The sequence below is a fragment of the Fusarium sambucinum genome, chromosome I (genome assembly GCF_050947815.1).
Source record: "Fusarium sambucinum isolate potato_lamoka chromosome I, whole genome shotgun sequence".
In the NCBI taxonomy this organism is placed as follows: domain Eukaryota; kingdom Fungi; phylum Ascomycota; class Sordariomycetes; order Hypocreales; family Nectriaceae; genus Fusarium; species Fusarium sambucinum.
Window position 1 is genome coordinate 7009093 of NC_139294.1, and position 18780 is coordinate 7027872.

At 47.9% G+C, this 18780-nt stretch overlaps 4 protein-coding genes across 4 annotated transcripts; 2 read left to right on the forward strand and 2 right to left on the reverse strand.

Annotated features, from left to right (window-relative positions):
- Positions 1 to 14: 14 nt before the first annotated feature.
- FSST1_004965 (uncharacterized protein) lies at positions 15 to 2033 on the reverse strand (the record flags this gene model as incomplete). Its single annotated transcript, XM_083231194.1, has 2 exons — positions 15 to 815; positions 870 to 2033. 2 exons carry the CDS (start codon positions 2031 to 2033, stop codon positions 15 to 17), a joined length of 1965 nt encoding a protein of 654 aa, XP_083088395.1.
- A 2040-nt stretch (positions 2034 to 4073) lies between these two features.
- Positions 4074 to 5091, reverse strand: FSST1_004966 (RTA1 like protein-domain-containing protein; the record flags this gene model as incomplete). The annotated part of the gene is made up of 3 exons (XM_083231195.1): positions 4074 to 4558; positions 4613 to 4861; positions 4923 to 5091. The coding sequence occupies 3 exons, from the start codon at positions 5089 to 5091 to the stop codon at positions 4074 to 4076; spliced, it is 903 nt and encodes a 300-aa protein (XP_083088396.1).
- A 5542-nt stretch (positions 5092 to 10633) lies between these two features.
- On the forward strand, positions 10634 to 12004 carry FSST1_004967 (uncharacterized protein; the record flags this gene model as incomplete). Its single annotated transcript, XM_083231196.1, has 2 exons — positions 10634 to 10989; positions 11035 to 12004. 2 exons carry the CDS (start codon positions 10634 to 10636, stop codon positions 12002 to 12004), a joined length of 1326 nt encoding a protein of 441 aa, XP_083088397.1.
- Positions 12005 to 15494: 3490 nt separating this feature from the next.
- Positions 15495 to 16968, forward strand: FSST1_004968 (TauD/TfdA family dioxygenase; the record flags this gene model as incomplete). Its single annotated transcript, XM_083231197.1, has 5 exons — positions 15495 to 15729; positions 15805 to 16035; positions 16104 to 16177; positions 16236 to 16405; positions 16470 to 16968. The coding sequence occupies 5 exons, from the start codon at positions 15495 to 15497 to the stop codon at positions 16966 to 16968; spliced, it is 1209 nt and encodes a 402-aa protein (XP_083088398.1).
- Between the last annotated feature and the right edge of the window lie 1812 nt (positions 16969 to 18780).

Here is an 18780-nt window from a genome sequence, read left to right on the forward strand (position 1 = left end):
GTTGGGCCGGGCCATCACCGCGGTGGTAATGTATTAAAATCCATTCCATCAGGCATTGACCCCATTGCTGACAGAGGCTGACTTTGCATGTTGAAGCTACTCTGGCGTGATGGTTGTCGTACACCACCGTATAGCGAGCCCATACTCTGGTTCATTGGCGGGGCGTTGATGCCCTGATTGGGCATTCCCTGCATCTGAGGTTGGTTGTTTAGCTGCTGTTGCCGCTGCATATTGATGCCGTTTGGCGGGGCGGGGCCACCGAGGGGGCCCATGACCATATCAGAAATGCTGAAACCACCCATGTTGGGGGTGTAGTCCATGCCTGGAGACATGACGGCACCAGGGGAGCTAACAAAGTTCTGAGACATCTCATTGCCCATTTGAGAGCCTGATGGTGAACCGTTTGAGTGATGGGAATGGTGGGAATGAGGGAGCGAATCAGGACTATTGCCGCCCATATCCTCATACTTGGGCTCATAAGGGTTTATGGGTAGGTTGGCGTTGTTGTAGTCGCCCATAGGCATCTGGGCCATACCAGCATTGCCGAAGCCGTCGAAGATATCAGCAGACATTCCATAGGCGGCAACGTTCTCTGGCGCGTTTAACAATGTAGGGTCGATGACGTAGGGGAGATATTCGTTAATCTTGCTCAGCAAAAGAGGCACGAACTGGTAGTTCTCGTTTTGAATGGCCAGACAAATGCGCAGGAGGGGCTGAAGGTGACGGTCGGGCCCAGGGGTTGTTGGGTTGCGAGACTGGGGCGCATTGGCCAGGTAAACAATCAAGTCTGAAGTTACTTGGAGTAGTTTGGGGATCTGTGGATCGTTAGAACAAAACTAAATGTGGGATAACATGATATAAGAACTTACCAAGCCAGAGTTCATCAACATTCCCGGGTTAGGGAAACCAGAAAGCAACTGGGACATTTTGTACGCGATAGACTCCTGAGAATCCCCACTGACCTGCCACGCCACACTCTTAAGCCAGTTTTGAACAGCTTGGTAAGCAGCGCCAGCAGGGTATGTAGACGGCATCTTGGCGAGCTGCGAGCTCAAGGAAGCGATAGTCTGGCCATCGAGGCGGCAGCATGGATGTCTCCAAATATTGAGGAAATTGTCGTCTATGTTTTGGAAGACGCCGCACAAGTTGAAAAAGTTGTTCTGGATAGAAGGGTTGAAAGAGTCGGTAGGGTCATCAGTATAATTGCCCATGTGGACAGTTGCCTGCAAAGACAGGGGATAATTGCGCTGAATGGCATAGGCTCGCTCAGCATTGAAGAACAGCCAGAACAGGCGTCGTCGTCGGATGGAGTCTATATCTTGCGAGTAGTTTTCCTCATTGTTCTGGTTTGACATCTGGATCATGGTTGTGGCCTCTCGAAGATAATACCAGGCGGAAGGATGAGCTTCTTGAGTGTAGTGAATGGCGAAGAGGAAAAAATTGGTGGCCAGGGCGTTGTGAGTAGGGCGTTCCCAATAGTCGGAGCCCTTGCGAACGCGTAGGCACTCGTCGAGCAGTATGGCACTGGCTGCGATGGTGGCGCCAGGTTCCATCTGGAGATTGTAATCGGCTGTGGGAAAGCCCATGCCTGGCTGAAGCATCATGAAGGCGGACATGGCAGTGAATAAGCAGTATGTATCGGGGCTTCTCTCCATGGCTGGCAGCTGAGCTTCTATGGCATTTCGGTCGAGGATGGGTAGTTTGGAGTAAAGATTGTCGAAGAAGAAGTTGACGCAGCTCTTTGCGAATTCGGCCGTGAGCAGTCCGGGTACTGGATTGTGGTGCGTAATGGCATCAGGAACAACGCCGTTCATTCTGGCCTGGACCTTGACGGGAAGACTCGTCAAGCGCTGGTTCTCTCGAAGTTCACTGATGACCTTGGCGCGCGAGCCCTTGGGGCCCTTCTTCTGAGGAATAGCATTGTACGTGCATTGGATGTTGGCAGTATTGCAGTTTCTGCATGGACTGTTGGAATCGCACTTGACCTTCCGGCGATGACACCCATCGCAGGCCCTCTTTTGAATGGTACCCATGGTGAAGATTAGGTTAATAACGGTCGGGACAGGCGATGGGAACAGTGCTAGAGCACGGTAAGCTCCCAGGTCGATGAAGGATATACTGTCGGCGGAGCGTTATATATGCTCGGTTGACAGGATGATAGACAGACGGATCGCGGGGAGGAAGCAAGCCAGCGAGCCAAAAGTCTGGGGATTTTGCGGGGGTGGCCGGCCGTGACAAGAGATGTCGTTTTCGAAGGTATATTCGGGGCGACTTAGAATTCAGGCGGGGAGGGGAGATTGAAGGGGACGAGACGAGCGTGCATGCGTTATTCGGCCCTTTCGCGATGGACCATAATGCGGGGGGTCTCGTTCGGGTGGGTGACCAGGAATTGTAAGAGGCGTAGAGTTTGTCGATATTCGGAAGGTCAATATTGTTTTAGTTGAGTACAAGAAGAGTTGACGGAGTTGTGGTGTTTTGGCAACCGTCGTTGGGTTGGTTGTAACAGGGGAGAAAGAATGTGGATGAAGGGGACGGGGACGGGGAGAGAAGGCAAGAGTAGGAATAGGAATAGAATGAGGTGAGAAGCGGGTTTGTAGGGGAAGGAGATTTCGAGGAAACGACCGGGGTGGTGGACTTGCCCGTAGTGGATCTTAGGTTGACGGCTGCAAGCAAGTGAGGTACAGTACAGTTTTGCAGTACTGTACCAGCCAGTCAGTGCCTGGACAGTGGATGCGCGGTCTGCAGGTGGGACAAGAGGATCGCGGGTAGCAAGTACCTTGGCACAGAAACAAAGTGGAGATTGACTTTTCAAGCCAGTTTTTACTCGTACCACACGTCTTTCCAAAGACCAAGGAACGCGCAGCCAACCGTACTTCCGAACGGGCGAGGGAGCTGAAAGAGGAAAGGTGTGGAGGAAGAAATTAGCAGCCACCACAGTGCTTGAAAATCATGGACGAGGAATATCATAGAAGGGGGTTGGTACAAAGTACTACTCGTAAATAGAGGGAGATTCAGTTGCTTTTTATCCTCATCGATTCCCAAACAATCAAATCAAGTTGATGATGGCAATCATGGAATTGAAAATGGAAGCGAAAGCAACGATACCTTGACGAATTGATTTCAGATGGCGCTCACCAACCTACCAGTACCAGTGCCAGTGCCAGTGCCAGTGCCAGTGCCATGGAGGCTAGGGTGCTAAGCCTCTAAAAGCTACCTTACACTGTGCCACGTCGACCTTCAGTGACTGCTCTCCGCTTTGACCATTCTAATCCCTCAGCTCTCACAGTTCAAAACAGTGTAACTTAAGCACAGCCAGCCTCCAGTCTCCGGCAACAAATAACCTCGGGTTGCTGTACGTACTGGTGATGGAATAGAGGTGAAGCCTAACAGAATCAATCTACATCGACGATCCTGTAGTCTACATGTTTCTGCACCTGAAATTCACGCAAATCGCAAGTCTTTTGCATGTACGTCGGTCCGACACGCGTTATCTCTCTCTCTCATCTCGAGATGATGCGTCAAAAGATCTCATGTTTGCTTCTTCTGTTCCGTTCCGTCACGGTACATTGACGTTTCTCAAACAATTCAGGCCGAAACGATACGAACTGAAATGATATGACTTGAATTGTCAATCGCCAATTGTCACTATTTCGGGGCATAAGAGCCGTTGTTCTGAACCGTCCATTCCCGTCTTAGTTCCAGGTTCCCGCCAATTACCGAAAAAAGACAATCCCCGAACCAACTTTTTTTGCTTTTTGGTCGCCTTGGTTTCGAATCGACACAATTCCGCATCGTCGGAACTTCAATCTCAATGTCTCACCAACAACATCTGCCTCTTAATCTCCATAATTCACTTCCTAGACCTGAAGCAAAGAGAGCCACTTTGAGCCTCATGTAACAGTAACAAGGTTGAGGCTGTCTCGTATGAGCTTTACAGGCTAGACCCATGGATATTGAGTGACATCCCACTTCTATAACAAAAGGAAGTTTTATTAAGCCAATACTATGTCTACAACTAAAGCCCATACTTGTCCTCAAGCATATTCTCCACCAGACAGGCCTATTAATCCTCCTCAATTCTTGGGACGGGCAGGCGACAGAGAGTATCGTTGGCGGTGTCCCTCTTGACCCTCCAGCATATACTCATCCTGACTCACAATCCGCTTCCTGTCCAACGCACCATTGATCACGCGACTAGGATGGAACCAGTTGAGCGAGACAACGACCAAACTCATAAGAAGAGCATCGAAAACGTAGATCCAGAATTCCTCCGATTGGAGTGCGCTGTCTTTGCCCATGACGTACTCGGCGACACGAAATACTGATCGCACGAGGATGGACAGACTGGCCGCGTACAGGACGAATAGGAGCTTCTTCCAGGGAGTGACGATTTCCAGAGACTTTTGTGTGGGGTTGCGGTTGATGCGGACATGGAAGATGAGAGTGACAATCATGAAGAAGCCGAAAAAGAGGATCTGGATGATGAGACCGCCGACGATGATGTTTTCGCCTTTCTTGACAGCATCTTTGTCCTTGGCTGTCGCCAACATACCACCACCTATAAGAGTCAGTCAGCAAGATCCCTTGACTGAGTTACTTGAAAGACACATACCGGCACTCTGCGCGAAAAAAGACAAAACATCGCCAGTGACAAACACTTTGGTAAGCCACTTGGGGCTAATAACGGAGAGTTGACCCGCATCCAAGAGCCTGATGAGACGACCGAGGACCATGTAAATGGATGCAGCGAGCAGTGCTGGTCCAAGTAACAACAAAATAGACTGGATGATGTAGGGGTTTTTGGTAAAGTCGGGTGCTTCATTTGCTGAGAGAGCACGACCAATGTAGCCAACACATTCGACTAAACGATCAGTAAGTAAGTGATTAATAGACACCAGTTGTTGGTTTTGGGGGGAACGTACAGAGACATCCAATCAAGAATGGAATAAAGTACCATGTTCGAGCGCGCGCAAGTTGATACGTGTGTAATAATGAAGAGATGCCAAACACAACAATAAATATGACAGCTGCCACCATGCTCGGGTTGTAGTTGTAAAAGACATAAGCCTGTGGTGCATCTGAGCCCGCCATTGTGAGTGAGTTGTCGTGAGGCTCTTGGTGATGGTGGTGGGGTTTAAGCTTGGTGTTTTAATGTCGCTATGATGCAGAGAAAGATAGAAGCTGAGCGAAGTGGAACAATCTTGAATTGTCTTGGTATTACGCTCAACTATATACTCGTCTTTTCATATAAATTCCCCCTCCCCAACTGTCATCTTTCTCTACAAATGTCTATTAAAAAATGTCTTTCTTCTTTACGCGGATACCTATACGTGAGTGAGCCTACTCTTTTTGGACCATTCATAGTCCATCAGTAATTTGTGGGGCTTCATATACGCGTATAAGTAGATCATCTACAAAACGATAGAGACAGCAGATACCTCTCAGCCCTACAATATACGCGCGGACGGATGAACAGGTAAAGAGTCAATCTGTATTATGCGTACGTTGAATATTGTCGTTTCATCAATCTCGGTGTCATTTATTAGGTGGCTGTACAGATGACGATACGACGGTTCGGCCCTTAGCAAAGTAAGATGAATGCATGTTGGAACGGTAGACAGTAACGGTAAGATATCATGACGCGTAACCGCAAGTATGCAGCTGTTTCATGATAGAATATAAACGAGATGTTATAGAACTTGGACAGGTTCCGTTAGGTCAGCCCCTGGTTCTGTACAATAACACGTAGGTTAGTATCTGGCACTTGCACTACAATTGACTGCTATAACGCCACTACTATGGAATGAGAGTTATGTGTCATCCAAAAATTGGTCGACTCTCAGGTCTAATTGCATCCTCTACTGTAGTTCCATCCTGAGGGATCTCTAACCCTTTGATGGACCATCAACTTAGTGTTCAAGCAACACAGCCTCCTTGTAGCTCGTAAAGCCGTAACACGACGCTTATGTTCACTTATACTAGAACACAATTACGACTAACATCAGGATACCTAGGTAACCAATGATGTTCTTTGACAGTACAGAGTACTACCCATCCTAGGTACAACTGTACGTATATAGATAGATCTGATGCGGAAGTCGCAGTGCAGCTGTCATCTCGCTTGAAACAGGACCATCCGTGCGTTTTTGCGCGGCTGTATCACGCATCAATCTTAGTTCTGGGGTAACAAGGTTACGTACGCGTTGCTATGCGCAGCGACACCAACAGCTTCTTCCGATGTTGAAAAGGGAAACAACGTGGATCTGATGGAAGTTCCCAGTCCCTTCCCCGCAAAGAGGGGAGATGATACGATTAAACCGCCTTCCATATCATAAAGCTTGATATGACCCTGAGGCGTTTGCTCCTGTCCATGCTTATAGGTTAATTATTGTGAATAAACCCAATCACAATAGCGTGCCTACGCATGAAGAGTTTGAGCATGTTTAACCGACCCCTCTGTGACACACAAATTCGATGGTTGGAAAAGGCTCACCGTAATAGCATCGGATCATCCAAGCTTCTGTGCATTGTAATATGTTGCAAGGGGTAGGTCACTGGTACCGAGATCGTCCAACTCAGCTGATGGGGAAATATGAATTGACGTGATTGAAGGTATTCAGCGATTGAGTTTAGTATGATTGAGTTCAATATAATTGGGTTTGTTATTCCCAGACGTGTTCCCGTCTTTTCACGATATGGTTACAAACACCAAAAGACGCCGATGTTGTTGACTGGACGGTGTGCGAGCGAGTAAGTTCCTCCCATAACCTGGTGGGCTATCACAGTGTGAGATATGAGCCAATTATACTTGCTCATCACAAACACTGTATACTTGTGCGTGTTCGTTCGTGGCCTCATCGTGCAGTAGTTGCCGGACTGGCCGTGGCTAGCGTCTTTCTCGAAGGAACTTGGAACACTCGTCGTGTGCTTTTCAGTGGGTTTTGTTAAGTCTTGCGCATGAGTCGTGCCTCTGCTAGTAGATGCGTCTTTTGTCGATCAGGGCCTGACGATATTTTCCAGCTTTGAATGTTGGAATTAATTGCTATAATCTTAATACAACCCATCACCCACAAACCCCAGCAGCAAGGGGGAAATGCCCTTGGCTGAACCTGGAGAAACACAGTTTCCAGTATTTGGGCTAAACCCCAGACTAGACCCGAAGAAGCAACGTCTCTTTGCGGTCGGTCCGAAAGGGCGCCAGCTCAGCTTGTTGGGCAAGGCTGAAGATTGTCCTGAGAAGGGAGAGCGGTGACTGGTGACGCAGCAACCACAGCCACGCTTGTAGTAGGTTGGACAAGAACTGGCTGTAAGGTGAGATCAGATCATATTCAAAGTCTAGGAGTAACATAAATTTTCAAGTGAACCCTGAAAGCAATGAAAATCTGTCATATGTCAATGGAATGGTCCACCAAAATGCAACGTCGCATACAGAGTACATACATAGGTACATGTCAGATCACATCCCGTTGTCACGAGCATGAATGTTAGTCAGCCAGCCTATCTAGCTACCCTAGACCTCTGGCCAGGCTTTCACCATCACTGTTTCTTGGGTTGATTCAAGCCAGTGAGTTCTTCGTCACGATCAGGAGGAGCCCAACAATGTCTTGATCCATGGCTGAACAATAATTTATGCCTCAGGTCCAACATCCCATCATTATATCTACAGGGTCTGCTAATACGATCCTTCACTCTCGTGTCTGGGCCCAATATGCCGATAAAACTCCAATAATCAAAACCAGACCACTGCCGCAGATCAGTGGATTCAACAGTCTAAAACCGAAAACCCGAGAACAACTAGCGACTCTGCTCTCTGTTTCTCCATACCTGTTAGTCTAGAATCACCATGACATGATAATCTTGTTTATGAACGCACAGGCTGTGTCGGACCTCGCCAAGAGGTGCAATTTTTTCTCTCCCCAAGGATTTAGGGGGATCCATTGGAAACAGGCTATTGGAGCAAGTGGAGTATTCTCCAGAGTAAACTCGTGAGATAACGCATAATGTGCTGATATGCTTCTGGAGTCCCAAACGATGGACCCTACGAGTACGGCTTCCGCTCATGCCATGTCACTATGCAGAGAAGAGCCCACCGCAACCGAATTTCACTGTCTACTGCACTTTCAGAACTGCCATTTCTAGCCACTTACCGGTGGACGGCGCCGGGATCGACATCAACGGCCCCACAAGTGACCGTCCAGCCCCCGAGATTCTTGACAACTTGCTCCGTTAACATGCTGTGGCGTCGGATATTACCGCGAGGTGTCAGATACGAACAATGATATCACAGCCTGATATTTCTTTGAGGTGCCTCGATCTCAACTCGCTGCCTGTTGTACTTTGGCCATGGCTTCTGGTGCTTGGAGCAGCCATCCTTCCAGACGCCGGTGGGCTGGATGATCGTAGGTTTATTGACAACACGGATTTCAGTGGAAGGTTGAACCAAAAGGCATAAATTCGCTTCTGTTTCCGACATGTTCTTGGTGAATCAGCCAGCCTCTGAGTCAAGGTGCAGTGATAGGTCTCAATGTCTACATACCAGCCTGACTCTCTGAACCACGAGGCCAGAACCTACACCTGCAGGGCAATGCCAGTGCCAGCTTCTGCGCCCAATTTAGTGGCTGCATTAGTTATTGCATAACGTTGTGCTTTTGGCTTGCTGTGTGTTCCAGCCACTTACCAGTTGACTTGTTACTACCAAATGGGTGAAGGATCGATCAAGCCAGTACGTTCCAAGGGTTGACTTATGGCACAATGGCATCAGAATTGACACATATGTCTAAACTAACAATCTCAATTTGAACCGTCCTCTCTGTGGCATGGAAGACATGTATGCGGCATGCCCTAGGTCATGCTTAAGTGGCATCATATTACACTTGGCGAGTATGGAGATATTATAGGGGGAACATTTGACGGGCTAGCTGAAGAGTCCAGTATGTGATTAGTTAGATGAGTAACATATTATACAAGCAGAAGCATCAACAATACATCATGCGTAGGAGGCAAAATACGAACACGGTCAACTCGTCATCTCAATCACAAGATACTCAATAGTTCCCTGTACGATTCTTCACAAGATCACTCTCGGGCAGTATCTGATGGTATTCCTGTCTTTATAACCCCCATGTACAAATATAAAAACCGAAATGGATGTTACGAATGACATCTCACCTAAGTGACCACAGAAGCTATTGTCACGTAACGAACGATTCGAGTCTTGTTATCACACAATGTACGAAGGGCTCATTGCGATCCCCCCCTGAGCCATAAGGGTAAGACATCGTGGGGTAATGGTAGGGATAAGAAGATGGGTCAAGCGTGAGTAAAAACTTCAGGAGTAGCTCTTTCACAATGTTCAATCTGGATCTGCTCACGATGGTCGATCCAGCTCTGAAGACAAAGCGAGGCCAATCCCCTTTTCAACATCCAATATCAAAGAACAATAGACAGAGGCCCGACACATTCTCATCTAGTTGTCTTAGTCACTATCAGTCTAACTGACAGGTCAGACATGAGATCCGGCAACTGTTTCGGACGGGAATCTCAGATTTCGGAGGTCTTCCCGACGGGTGCGAGTAACGCTCTTGCGACATAAACGAGACCTTGAGTGGGCTATTTAGGAGAGATTATATGATAGTTTTGAACAGGCAATGGTAATGGAGTAACCGTTAGAAGATATAAACATGCATCGCTCAAGTATCTCCGAGTTGAGATTTGCTTAGGCTGTGCTGGCTAAGGCAGAGGCGAGAGGGTCTGAGATCGACTCGGCTCGCTTGGATTAATCCTGTAAGCTTTTACATGAACCAAAAGCGGGACTCTAGAAGTAGGCGGAATGAGATCATCTCGGGAATCCTACAGCTGCACCGTTGTTCGTCGCCAAAATGAATGGTTCACCCCAAACATCGACGTGTCCATTCTTCCACCACCCACCAACATCTGTGTCTCCCTTATCAATTCTTAGCTCAGAAGCTTGAATTAGAAACAAAAGAAGCTCGTACTTCTCTGACCATCTTTCTCATAGAACCGAAGAGCGGTGTAGACGGACTCATCAACCTTTGGGCAACTTCAACCGACATCAACGTTGCACTCCCAAACCTCTTCTTCGCCCCAGGGAAACCTTGACCTACAGCGAAATTGAACTTGCACATTGCCGTCGGTCAGGAATTGATTCGCGTCGCAAATGCCGGTTGAAAGAATGAGAGCCTAAACCTATTCGTTTGAACCAGTCGCACCAGGCAGTTGCACCAGACGCCGTTACCCCTATCCGTACAACCCAATGGTTCCACGGTAATTAAAGAACAGAGCCTTTGGTTGGAGTAGACTCATATCACTGCATATTTGACAGAATATGCCGTGATATGTTTCCGCGAAACGAAAAGAAAGAAAGAACAAGACAGGCAAACATGGCTCATGCCCAACGTGATAAGAAACTCGAATCTTTTCAGTCATCCCCGAGCCAGCGGCCGTCCACGAAACGCTGTGCAATGAGGCCTTAATATCTCTACTTAAGGAAGAAGTTCTGCCGTTTGCTCAGGGGTTGTTTGTTCTGTTTTATGTCTCTGATACGAACTGAATAACCGAACGCTGATACACTCTTTAGCTTTTTACAGTAGTGGCTTTTGCTTCCACCTGCACCATGGGCGCCTTTAGCCTTCTTTTTGTCCTCTTGACCTCGTTTGTTTCCACCACGGTGGCTCAGATACCCTTTCCTCATTCTAGACAGCCTGTCCTCTCTGTCGAGGTTCTTCCTCTTCCAACCTCTGTTGCCCCCGAGCCGACGACTGTCTTGACTGTGGACTGTCTCTTTTGCTCTGTTACTGATGGCGAGGATGTACCTTCTGTCACTGAGTGGGATCCCAGTGTCATTACGATTACGGAGAAACTCACGGTCATCACGGATGAGTTTACTCGAGAGTACAGCACCACATATGGGAAGGCTTCGGAGACGATCATCTGCGCGCCGCCATGTCAAACACTTGTCACTGTCCCTTGGTAAGTGACCCCTTCTTGAGCCAGGTACATGCTAATGATGAACAGGAGGAGTGGCGAGTCTAAAGCTGCCGTAGCTACTCCATGGCCGATAATGACATCGTGCATCACGATATGGAATACTCCTATCCCTTCGGTAGAGACGTTGACTTCTCCATACCTGTTAACCTCGACATCATGTTCGACTACTTCCACGCATATGTCTCCCTGGACATGGGAGCAGCCTGGTTCCTCGGCCTTGAGCGAGCTGGCTTCGAGCGAACTTGGTTTTCCCCCTTTGAGTTCAGCTGAGGCAGAGGAACCGACGGTAACTTATGTACCAGAGGTGACAGGCACATTCGTCCTGCCAAGCAAGACGAAGTTGACTCTCCCATGGTCCTTTGTATCTGTCGAGACATCGTCTACCACTGAGACATTGACAGAGTCGGTGACTGAGGAAGTCCCCATCTCGGGGCCTTGTACAACAGACATTACGGTGACGATGACCAAGACAATCACCGAGACATGGGAGTCCAAGACCCCGTCAACCGCGACGCTGCTCCGTACTATATCGACCACCATAGAGACAGTTCTTGTGGAGGCATATTCTACGTCGACGGGAGAAGTCGTGGCCGAAGGTACGAGGACGGAGTTGACTACGGTCGAGGCAGTGAGTTCGGGTGCAGATTGTTCTGAGGCGACAGGCAAATGTTGCGCAGCATGCTCAATCACAACTGAGTCTGAGTCTGCAAGCGTCGAGACGATATCTTCGACGTTTGTGTCAACTCTCACGACTGTCGAGGAGTATGTGTCGTCTGTTGGGGGTTCGGTAGTGCCAGCCCCGTTGGAGACTTGGGTCCCAGGAAGCGAGGTTTCATCTCCCACCACCTCGCTGACACTCGTAGAAACGACTACTGTATCTGGATCGGAGACCGAGACGGATGGTGCAACGTCCGTTCAGACTGCGGGAGCCGCTCATGTGACGGCGGCGATGGGGATAGGGGCGGCTATTTTTGGCATAATGGGTTTATTGGCTTGATGATCAAAAACGAGGTAACGAGTTTGTTCAGGATGAGCAGGTGTATTGGATGATGATTGCTTAATGGGTATCAGAGATTGGTGCGTCCAACTGTTGATGGTTGCATAATGGCTTGTTTTCTAGGATGAGGATCGCGTGTGCGGCGTAATAGTTTGAGTTAGTTGTAGGTAGGATAGGACAGCAAACACACACAGCGAGTTAGGTCCACAACTCTGCACTTTATTTCCATCAATGACACAGAGATACGGCAAGTGCTGATGAATTGGATGTGTAACCAGCTCATCAATCTTATGTATCTTGTTGGTTTGTGTAGGCCGGTCCCTGTCAGTTTCTACTTACATGTACTGCACGAACAGGGCTGCAACAAAGACTCCACGTTGGAAAGTGGAATTTGGCGTCAGAGTTGTGCAGATGATCATGGCCTGGAACAAGGCGTGGGGCTTGGGCTGGTTGGGCGGTCTTTACGGTGGATGGGTATCAGGTTGATCTCTTTCTTCTAGAGCCAACACATCCCACATATCAAAGACAAATAACGCAGGTATGTCTCGATCGGGGGCCCTAGTCGTAACGTGGTATCATAATGTGCTTCTCCTTGGTCTATCTTGCTTCTCTGTTGTGGACGAGTATACCCTCCATCGAGACCATGGCTTACCTCGGTCTGATGCCATCCCAGCTGCCTCAAATGCAGAGCACTTGAAGTATCCCGCAAGTACTCCAGACGAAATCCGCGGCCGACTAAAACACACCCCCAAGGTATGTCCCGGTGTGGGCAACTGGAGAACTTCCCTGCTGCAAGTGCTTCTGTTCCGGGTCCCCGAATCGTTTGCCCTCATCACTACTCGAGATGAATGATCCCAGCTAGTGAGAACATTCTGGCGTCAAGGGAAATTAAAGACCCATTTCCTAGAGACTCGGAGCCTTTGCCGCAGCGGAGGAACGTGCCAAGAACGTTGGGACTAGCGGTTCTATTAAGACCGTCACAGTTGCAAGGCGCTAGCTTTGGAGAGTCCGGACAATTTCACATATTTGTGTCAGAGACTTAGAGTTTACTGTCGTTTAGGGAGATATAAAGAGGTTGCATACCCTTTTAGGTTAAGGATAAGCCTGAAAGCCACCTTGAAATTAATTGCCTACCTAATCGGTAGTAAACCTGGCAATATCGGGTACATTAAGGGACTGACTCTAAGAAACGGGTACCAGGAAGGACCATGCTTCTGCAGCAAAGGATCCCGGTGAATGTTATGCAATCAGTTGGCTGGAACTTTTGGAGCAATAAGTTGTCACGAAGCCGGAAAAGGTGAACTACGGCTTGGCTAACAGCCAAGGGGACGACCCTGGCGATGCCCGAGTCGTACAAACGAGCTTCAAGAGGACCCCATCTGGGCGTTGTAACGTGAAAAGAAGGATAGCGATGTGCTATACACGTCAAGTGTGTTCCCTGTTAGGTATCCCCCATGATGTACGCCTTTTCTCATGTCAAAGTTGGGCGTCACACTGTTTGACCAGCCGGGGCAGAAGAATCTCGCATGATGCCATCTATAGATGCACGCCAGCTCGAGAAAATTTGCAACCCAGCCAATGACAACTCGTGGTTCAGCTGTCTGCTCAGGCCGATGTTGCAGCAATGTAACTTGACGACACTTCAGGCTAACTACGATCGTGCAGGTCGGCCAGGACTTGAAGATACTCGTTAGCCAACTCACACCTCAACAGAAGTGGAGCCGGAGAGCCCCAGTATGATGATCATGCACGCCATAGCTATAGAAAAGCAAGAGGACCGCTGTTCCCCATCAGACATGTTCCTCTGACAGCGCCATCCCTGAGTGCGCAGTGTGATACCCGGTTATCACTGATACTCGCTGCGTGTCTTGTGTCACATCACAGACACGAGGTTTGCCCAAACGGTCATTGAGCAGTGAGCAGTTTGTAGAAATGATCAAGATATGTGAATGATCAGGCCTCAAGACAAGGGCTTCGGAGTTCATAAAGGGCCGTTGAGGAAGAGTTGCTGCAACTATCATTGGCTCGGATATTATACCCGGGTGTTGTCGACGACATGTGCTGATTTACATGTTCACGTGTAAGCAGTGTGATGCGAAGGTAACAGCTTAGAGTTACAGTCAATATACGATAAGAGAGTTGAAGACGAGGAGGTAAACTCGCTCAGTACGTACTCAAACGGAATGGACTTCTTTCGCTTTTAGTAAAAGGTATTATAATGATCCTTGAACTTCTACCTTGAAATTTATTTACCCTACACATACTGGAGTTTTTACAGAAGATAAAGTGTTTTGCTTAGGCAAGTCTAACGAACTGATGCCCCTATTCAGACACACACTGCACCACATCGGGGTTCAAGAAGTCCCGATACTTGAAATAAATTAAGCGCGTTCGATGTTGCTGCATACCTAGTCGCTATTAAATCTCCAGATTGGCAATATACTTGTACAAGTGTAAGTGTGAAGGAACCGAGAGGTACTTGTCAACTGACCAGGTATAATGTGAAAGATTCTCCTAGAACCATCCTATTACAGCTTAGCTTATGTCACTCTTTAACATTTATGATCAATAAGAGAGATAGTGTGACTGCAAGTAGTGGATCAGTATCTCGGCATGTGTAATACTTGTTAATATTCGAACCGGAACAATCCAGGTACCCGCCTTATGTCTCGTTTTAGCGCTGGCTAAGACCGGACAGCAATGTCGTGCAGCCGGAACCGGGTCTAAGATCCTTAGTTTGATATGGATCAGCCTTGTATCTGTCAATTGCTCTATCCGGTCACCCTACCGAGAGACCTGGTCAGTCTAACCAGAGGCCTTGTGAAACGGCAATTAGACGAACGTATTGCCCCATGACTCTCGGTGCAATTCTAACATATTCCCAAAGCAACATGAAGAACCATAGTCCAGCTTCCCTTATAATATCTTCTAGTTTCTGTAGAGTGGGAACTCTCAATAACCGCCAGGGCTTGCTTGGCCTCGAAGAGGTGCCATCTCAGCCCAGCGTGTCAACACCCCCTTTTCAAGACCAGCGCACCATGTCGACTTTGAAAAATGAGGCCTTCTATTCTTCGCATCCGCCCCACGAATTCTGCAGCCAACAACGACGATATGTACGATAACAAGGTCGGCCGGTCGTCTGGTCTGCGGCCCAAAGTGGACGGCGACAACGTCAAGATGTGCACATCGAGATGCAATGCGATGACAACTCGTTGATTACAGGCCGGGGAGGCATCCGACAGACAACCAGCGGCTTTGGAGATGTTTGATTTGTATCTTTTCAGTCTGCAAGAGAGATGATCGGTTGTTGGATGCCTCGAAATGTGGGATATCTGGTGTTGGACGAGTTATCAACTAAATAGCTCGGGTTATTCTCTCTAAAATTGAAGTTACACATGCAAAACATCTCTCAAAGCACAATAAAACCCCATCGATAACTTCTACTCTTTCTATTATCTCCTGACTCTTAAAGTGTTGTTCATTCTCCAAAATGGCATCTCTCATGGGCACTACTCCTCAAGATACGGAACGCTCTGACGATGGCGTTGTTGGTGTAAACTCTGATATTATTGGAGCTTCTCCTATCAAGGATGACGCTAAAGACACTCGTCTTATTGGTCCTCTTCTCTGGTCTGGTCAAGACTTCGACGGAGACCAAACCTACACTCTCCGCCTTAGTGACGAGGAGGCTCGCGAGGTCGACAGCGCCCTTGCCAGTTTCAAAGGTCAGTCCTAGTCATCTTAAGCCACTAATTCGACTCAGGCTTAAGCAGTTTGCTAACGGTTTTTGGTACGTCTAGCCCTCGGACTCGATGGTGATAAAGTTTCAGCAGATAACTTCCCCCTTCCTAACTTATCTCGGCGCCTGCGTGCCAGCGCTGAAACTCTTCATCTTGGCAAGGGTTTCGTTGTTATTCGTGGCATCGACGGTGCGAAATACACTAATGAAGATAGTGTTACTATCTTCTTGGGTGTAGCCAGCTATATTGGCGACAAGCGTGGCCTACAGGACCGAAAAGGGAACATGCTTTGTACGTTTTCACTTTACTTGCCATGCCACCTACATTCGAATTTTAAGATTTTCATCTAACGATTGTAGCCCATATAACTGACTCAAAGAAGTGGACTACTCCCACTCACGCGCGTCATGGTATTCATACCAATCAATTCCTGGTAGGCCTCAACAGCCAACTCAAAGAAATAAGATTCCACCTAACTTTTCGTTCTACAGCCCTTTCATACCGACATGGGATGTGATATTTTATCCCTCCAAGTCCGGCATAGCGCCAACAAGGGAGGAAACACCTATCTCAGTTCTGCTTGGACTGTGTTCAATCACCTGCTTATCCACAAGCCCGAGGTCATTGATACTCTGAGAGCCTGTAACTGGCCTGTTCAACTGTAAGACATACCCTCGCATTATTCAGTAGGGTTGGGGGCAGCGTTAACAAAATGTCTCGGGCAGGTCCGGCCGTAACGCCTCGTTCTATCTCGCGCCCGTTTTTGAATTCCACGATAACAAGCTTCTCATCAGCCTCGATCCGCACCGCCTCGGCCCGCACCCGAAGATGAGGACGAACATTCCTGATCTCTCAGAAGCTCAGCAATATGCTCTCCAAGCTGTATCAGATGCCGCCAAGCAATTCGAGCTGCAGCTGAAGCTGGAGACAGGTGATCTCTTGTTCTTCAACAACCTTGCCCTCGTTCACCGCCGAGATGCCTACACGGACGACGCTACATCATCGCGACATCTGGTAAGACTCTGGCTTCGCAGTCAAAAGTACGGCTGGGCAATCTCTGATGGCCTGCTTCCTCCTTGGGAAGCTGCCTACGGAGAGAACCGCAGGATCAAGACTCAACATTACCCTATTGTTCCAATGCCAGAGTATCGTGTGCCGAAGTACGCCACAAGCTCGGCTTGCTTCGTGATGGAAGACTCGGAGAGTTCTGATGAAGAAGAGTGAGGAAAGTTAATGATGTATATGCCTCACGGATGTGAAGACCTTTGATTTTGTCTCTGTTCTCAATCTTCAGTCGTTTCCGAGTTACGATATCGCTTGCTTTTTTGTTTTTGGCGGGATGTATAGACCCTTTTATGTGTCTGTCGCCTCGTTGGATTCAGCCTCATGTATTTATTAAGCTAGACAACCTAGGTACGGATGCTTGGTACCAGGTCGTTAGGTAGCATGTACTAGCCATTCTTTGGATAAAGTATCCCCCCTGTCTGTCACAGTCGTGTCATCGGAGAATCCTTGTTGCGTGCCGTTATAAGTTTACCCCTGCCAGTGTTAAAAACACCGACAAATTGACCAATTGATTCATCGTATCAAGTAGTCAAGACTGGTTGCTGTGTACTGTAGACACCAAGTCCAAAAAGTCAGGAGTCGGTATTACCTTTTTGATATCACATTGCATACAGTAGATCTGCATTCCTGGGTTTCTTTCATTTCAATATCAGTCCATTCCTAAGTCATCGTAATATACATATAGCCATGCCTATCGATCCACAATGTGAGGGCCTTGCTTGACTGGCTCAAATAAGTTTCAAATACCTGTCTGTCGAGTTCTGAAACCTTGCCATAACAACACTTGAACATAGGTAGTCAGCGGCCTCGAACACGCAGGTATTTTTTCCCTTCCGAATACGTCAAGCCGGATCTTGACTGCCTTAAGGTTGATGCAATGTCTTGTAAGACAAGGGTTGTCAAGAAGATCTCGGGTCTCCCGTTGTCCCTTACGGTAACGAAATTGTATGAGAATTTTCTAAGGAAGTGGCCCTTGCCTAGAAACTCGCTTACAGTGACCACCCTCGTGAGAATCTAGACCAGTACTCGCCGATGTTGATGTTAAATCTTTCCTTGTTATGAATGACCAATCTTTCTGGTTTGACAGTGGACCAAATCTACGTACATACCATGTGTAAGCTTCGAGAATCGCACCCCTGCACAAATGTAACTGCCGAGATATGCCACAGTGTGACTAAAGACACCATGAATTTGTCGTCCGCGAGACTGGCTTGGTTGAGACAGACAATTCTTTCAACTATGTTTGGCTCTCATGTAATGACCGCGAGACATGTATAGTTATAATCAAGCACTAGTTGGATTCTTTCGGCTGTTATAACGAGAGGTGAGAATGCTTGGCTTGATGGATTGCTGACAATCGTGTTTCAGCTATTGAATTGCGTTCATTTCAGTTGAGATATTCAAAAGCTCCTTTTAATTACCTACCCACTCTCGTTCAAATTTCTCCGTCTGGCAGCCTGTCCATCTATGTAGGTTCCCGAAGCGGGCCGTCAAGGCAACTTAGCCGATTCCGTCTCAGATGTCTTCAAGCGAAGATCCGAAATTTGTACATAGTATCCCTTGAATGGAATCAGTACTGGGATGGTGACTGGCTCGAATACGAGAGAGACAACAACCTCTGATATGTTGTATTGTTGAAGGATAGTTGAATTTCATAAACTCAAAAGATCACCATTGATTGCTCCTATCCGACATTGCGATACGTAATAGCAACACGGGATGCCAGTGATTTTCAATGTTCTAATTGCCGTTGTTGAATTGAGGTTGAGCTCCGAAAAAGCCGAGATGGCCTATCCCCGTCGACAACGCCAGCGAAACTTAAACCCTGTACTATTGACCACTCAGGTTGACCGGTGAGGGCAGAACACGGCATCTGTGGATCCAAGCCAGCTGTTTAACCTTGTCGTTGATTGGTTATATCTACCGAGACAGGATCCATCCGTTTAAGACTAGGAAACCTTGAAAGTTAGA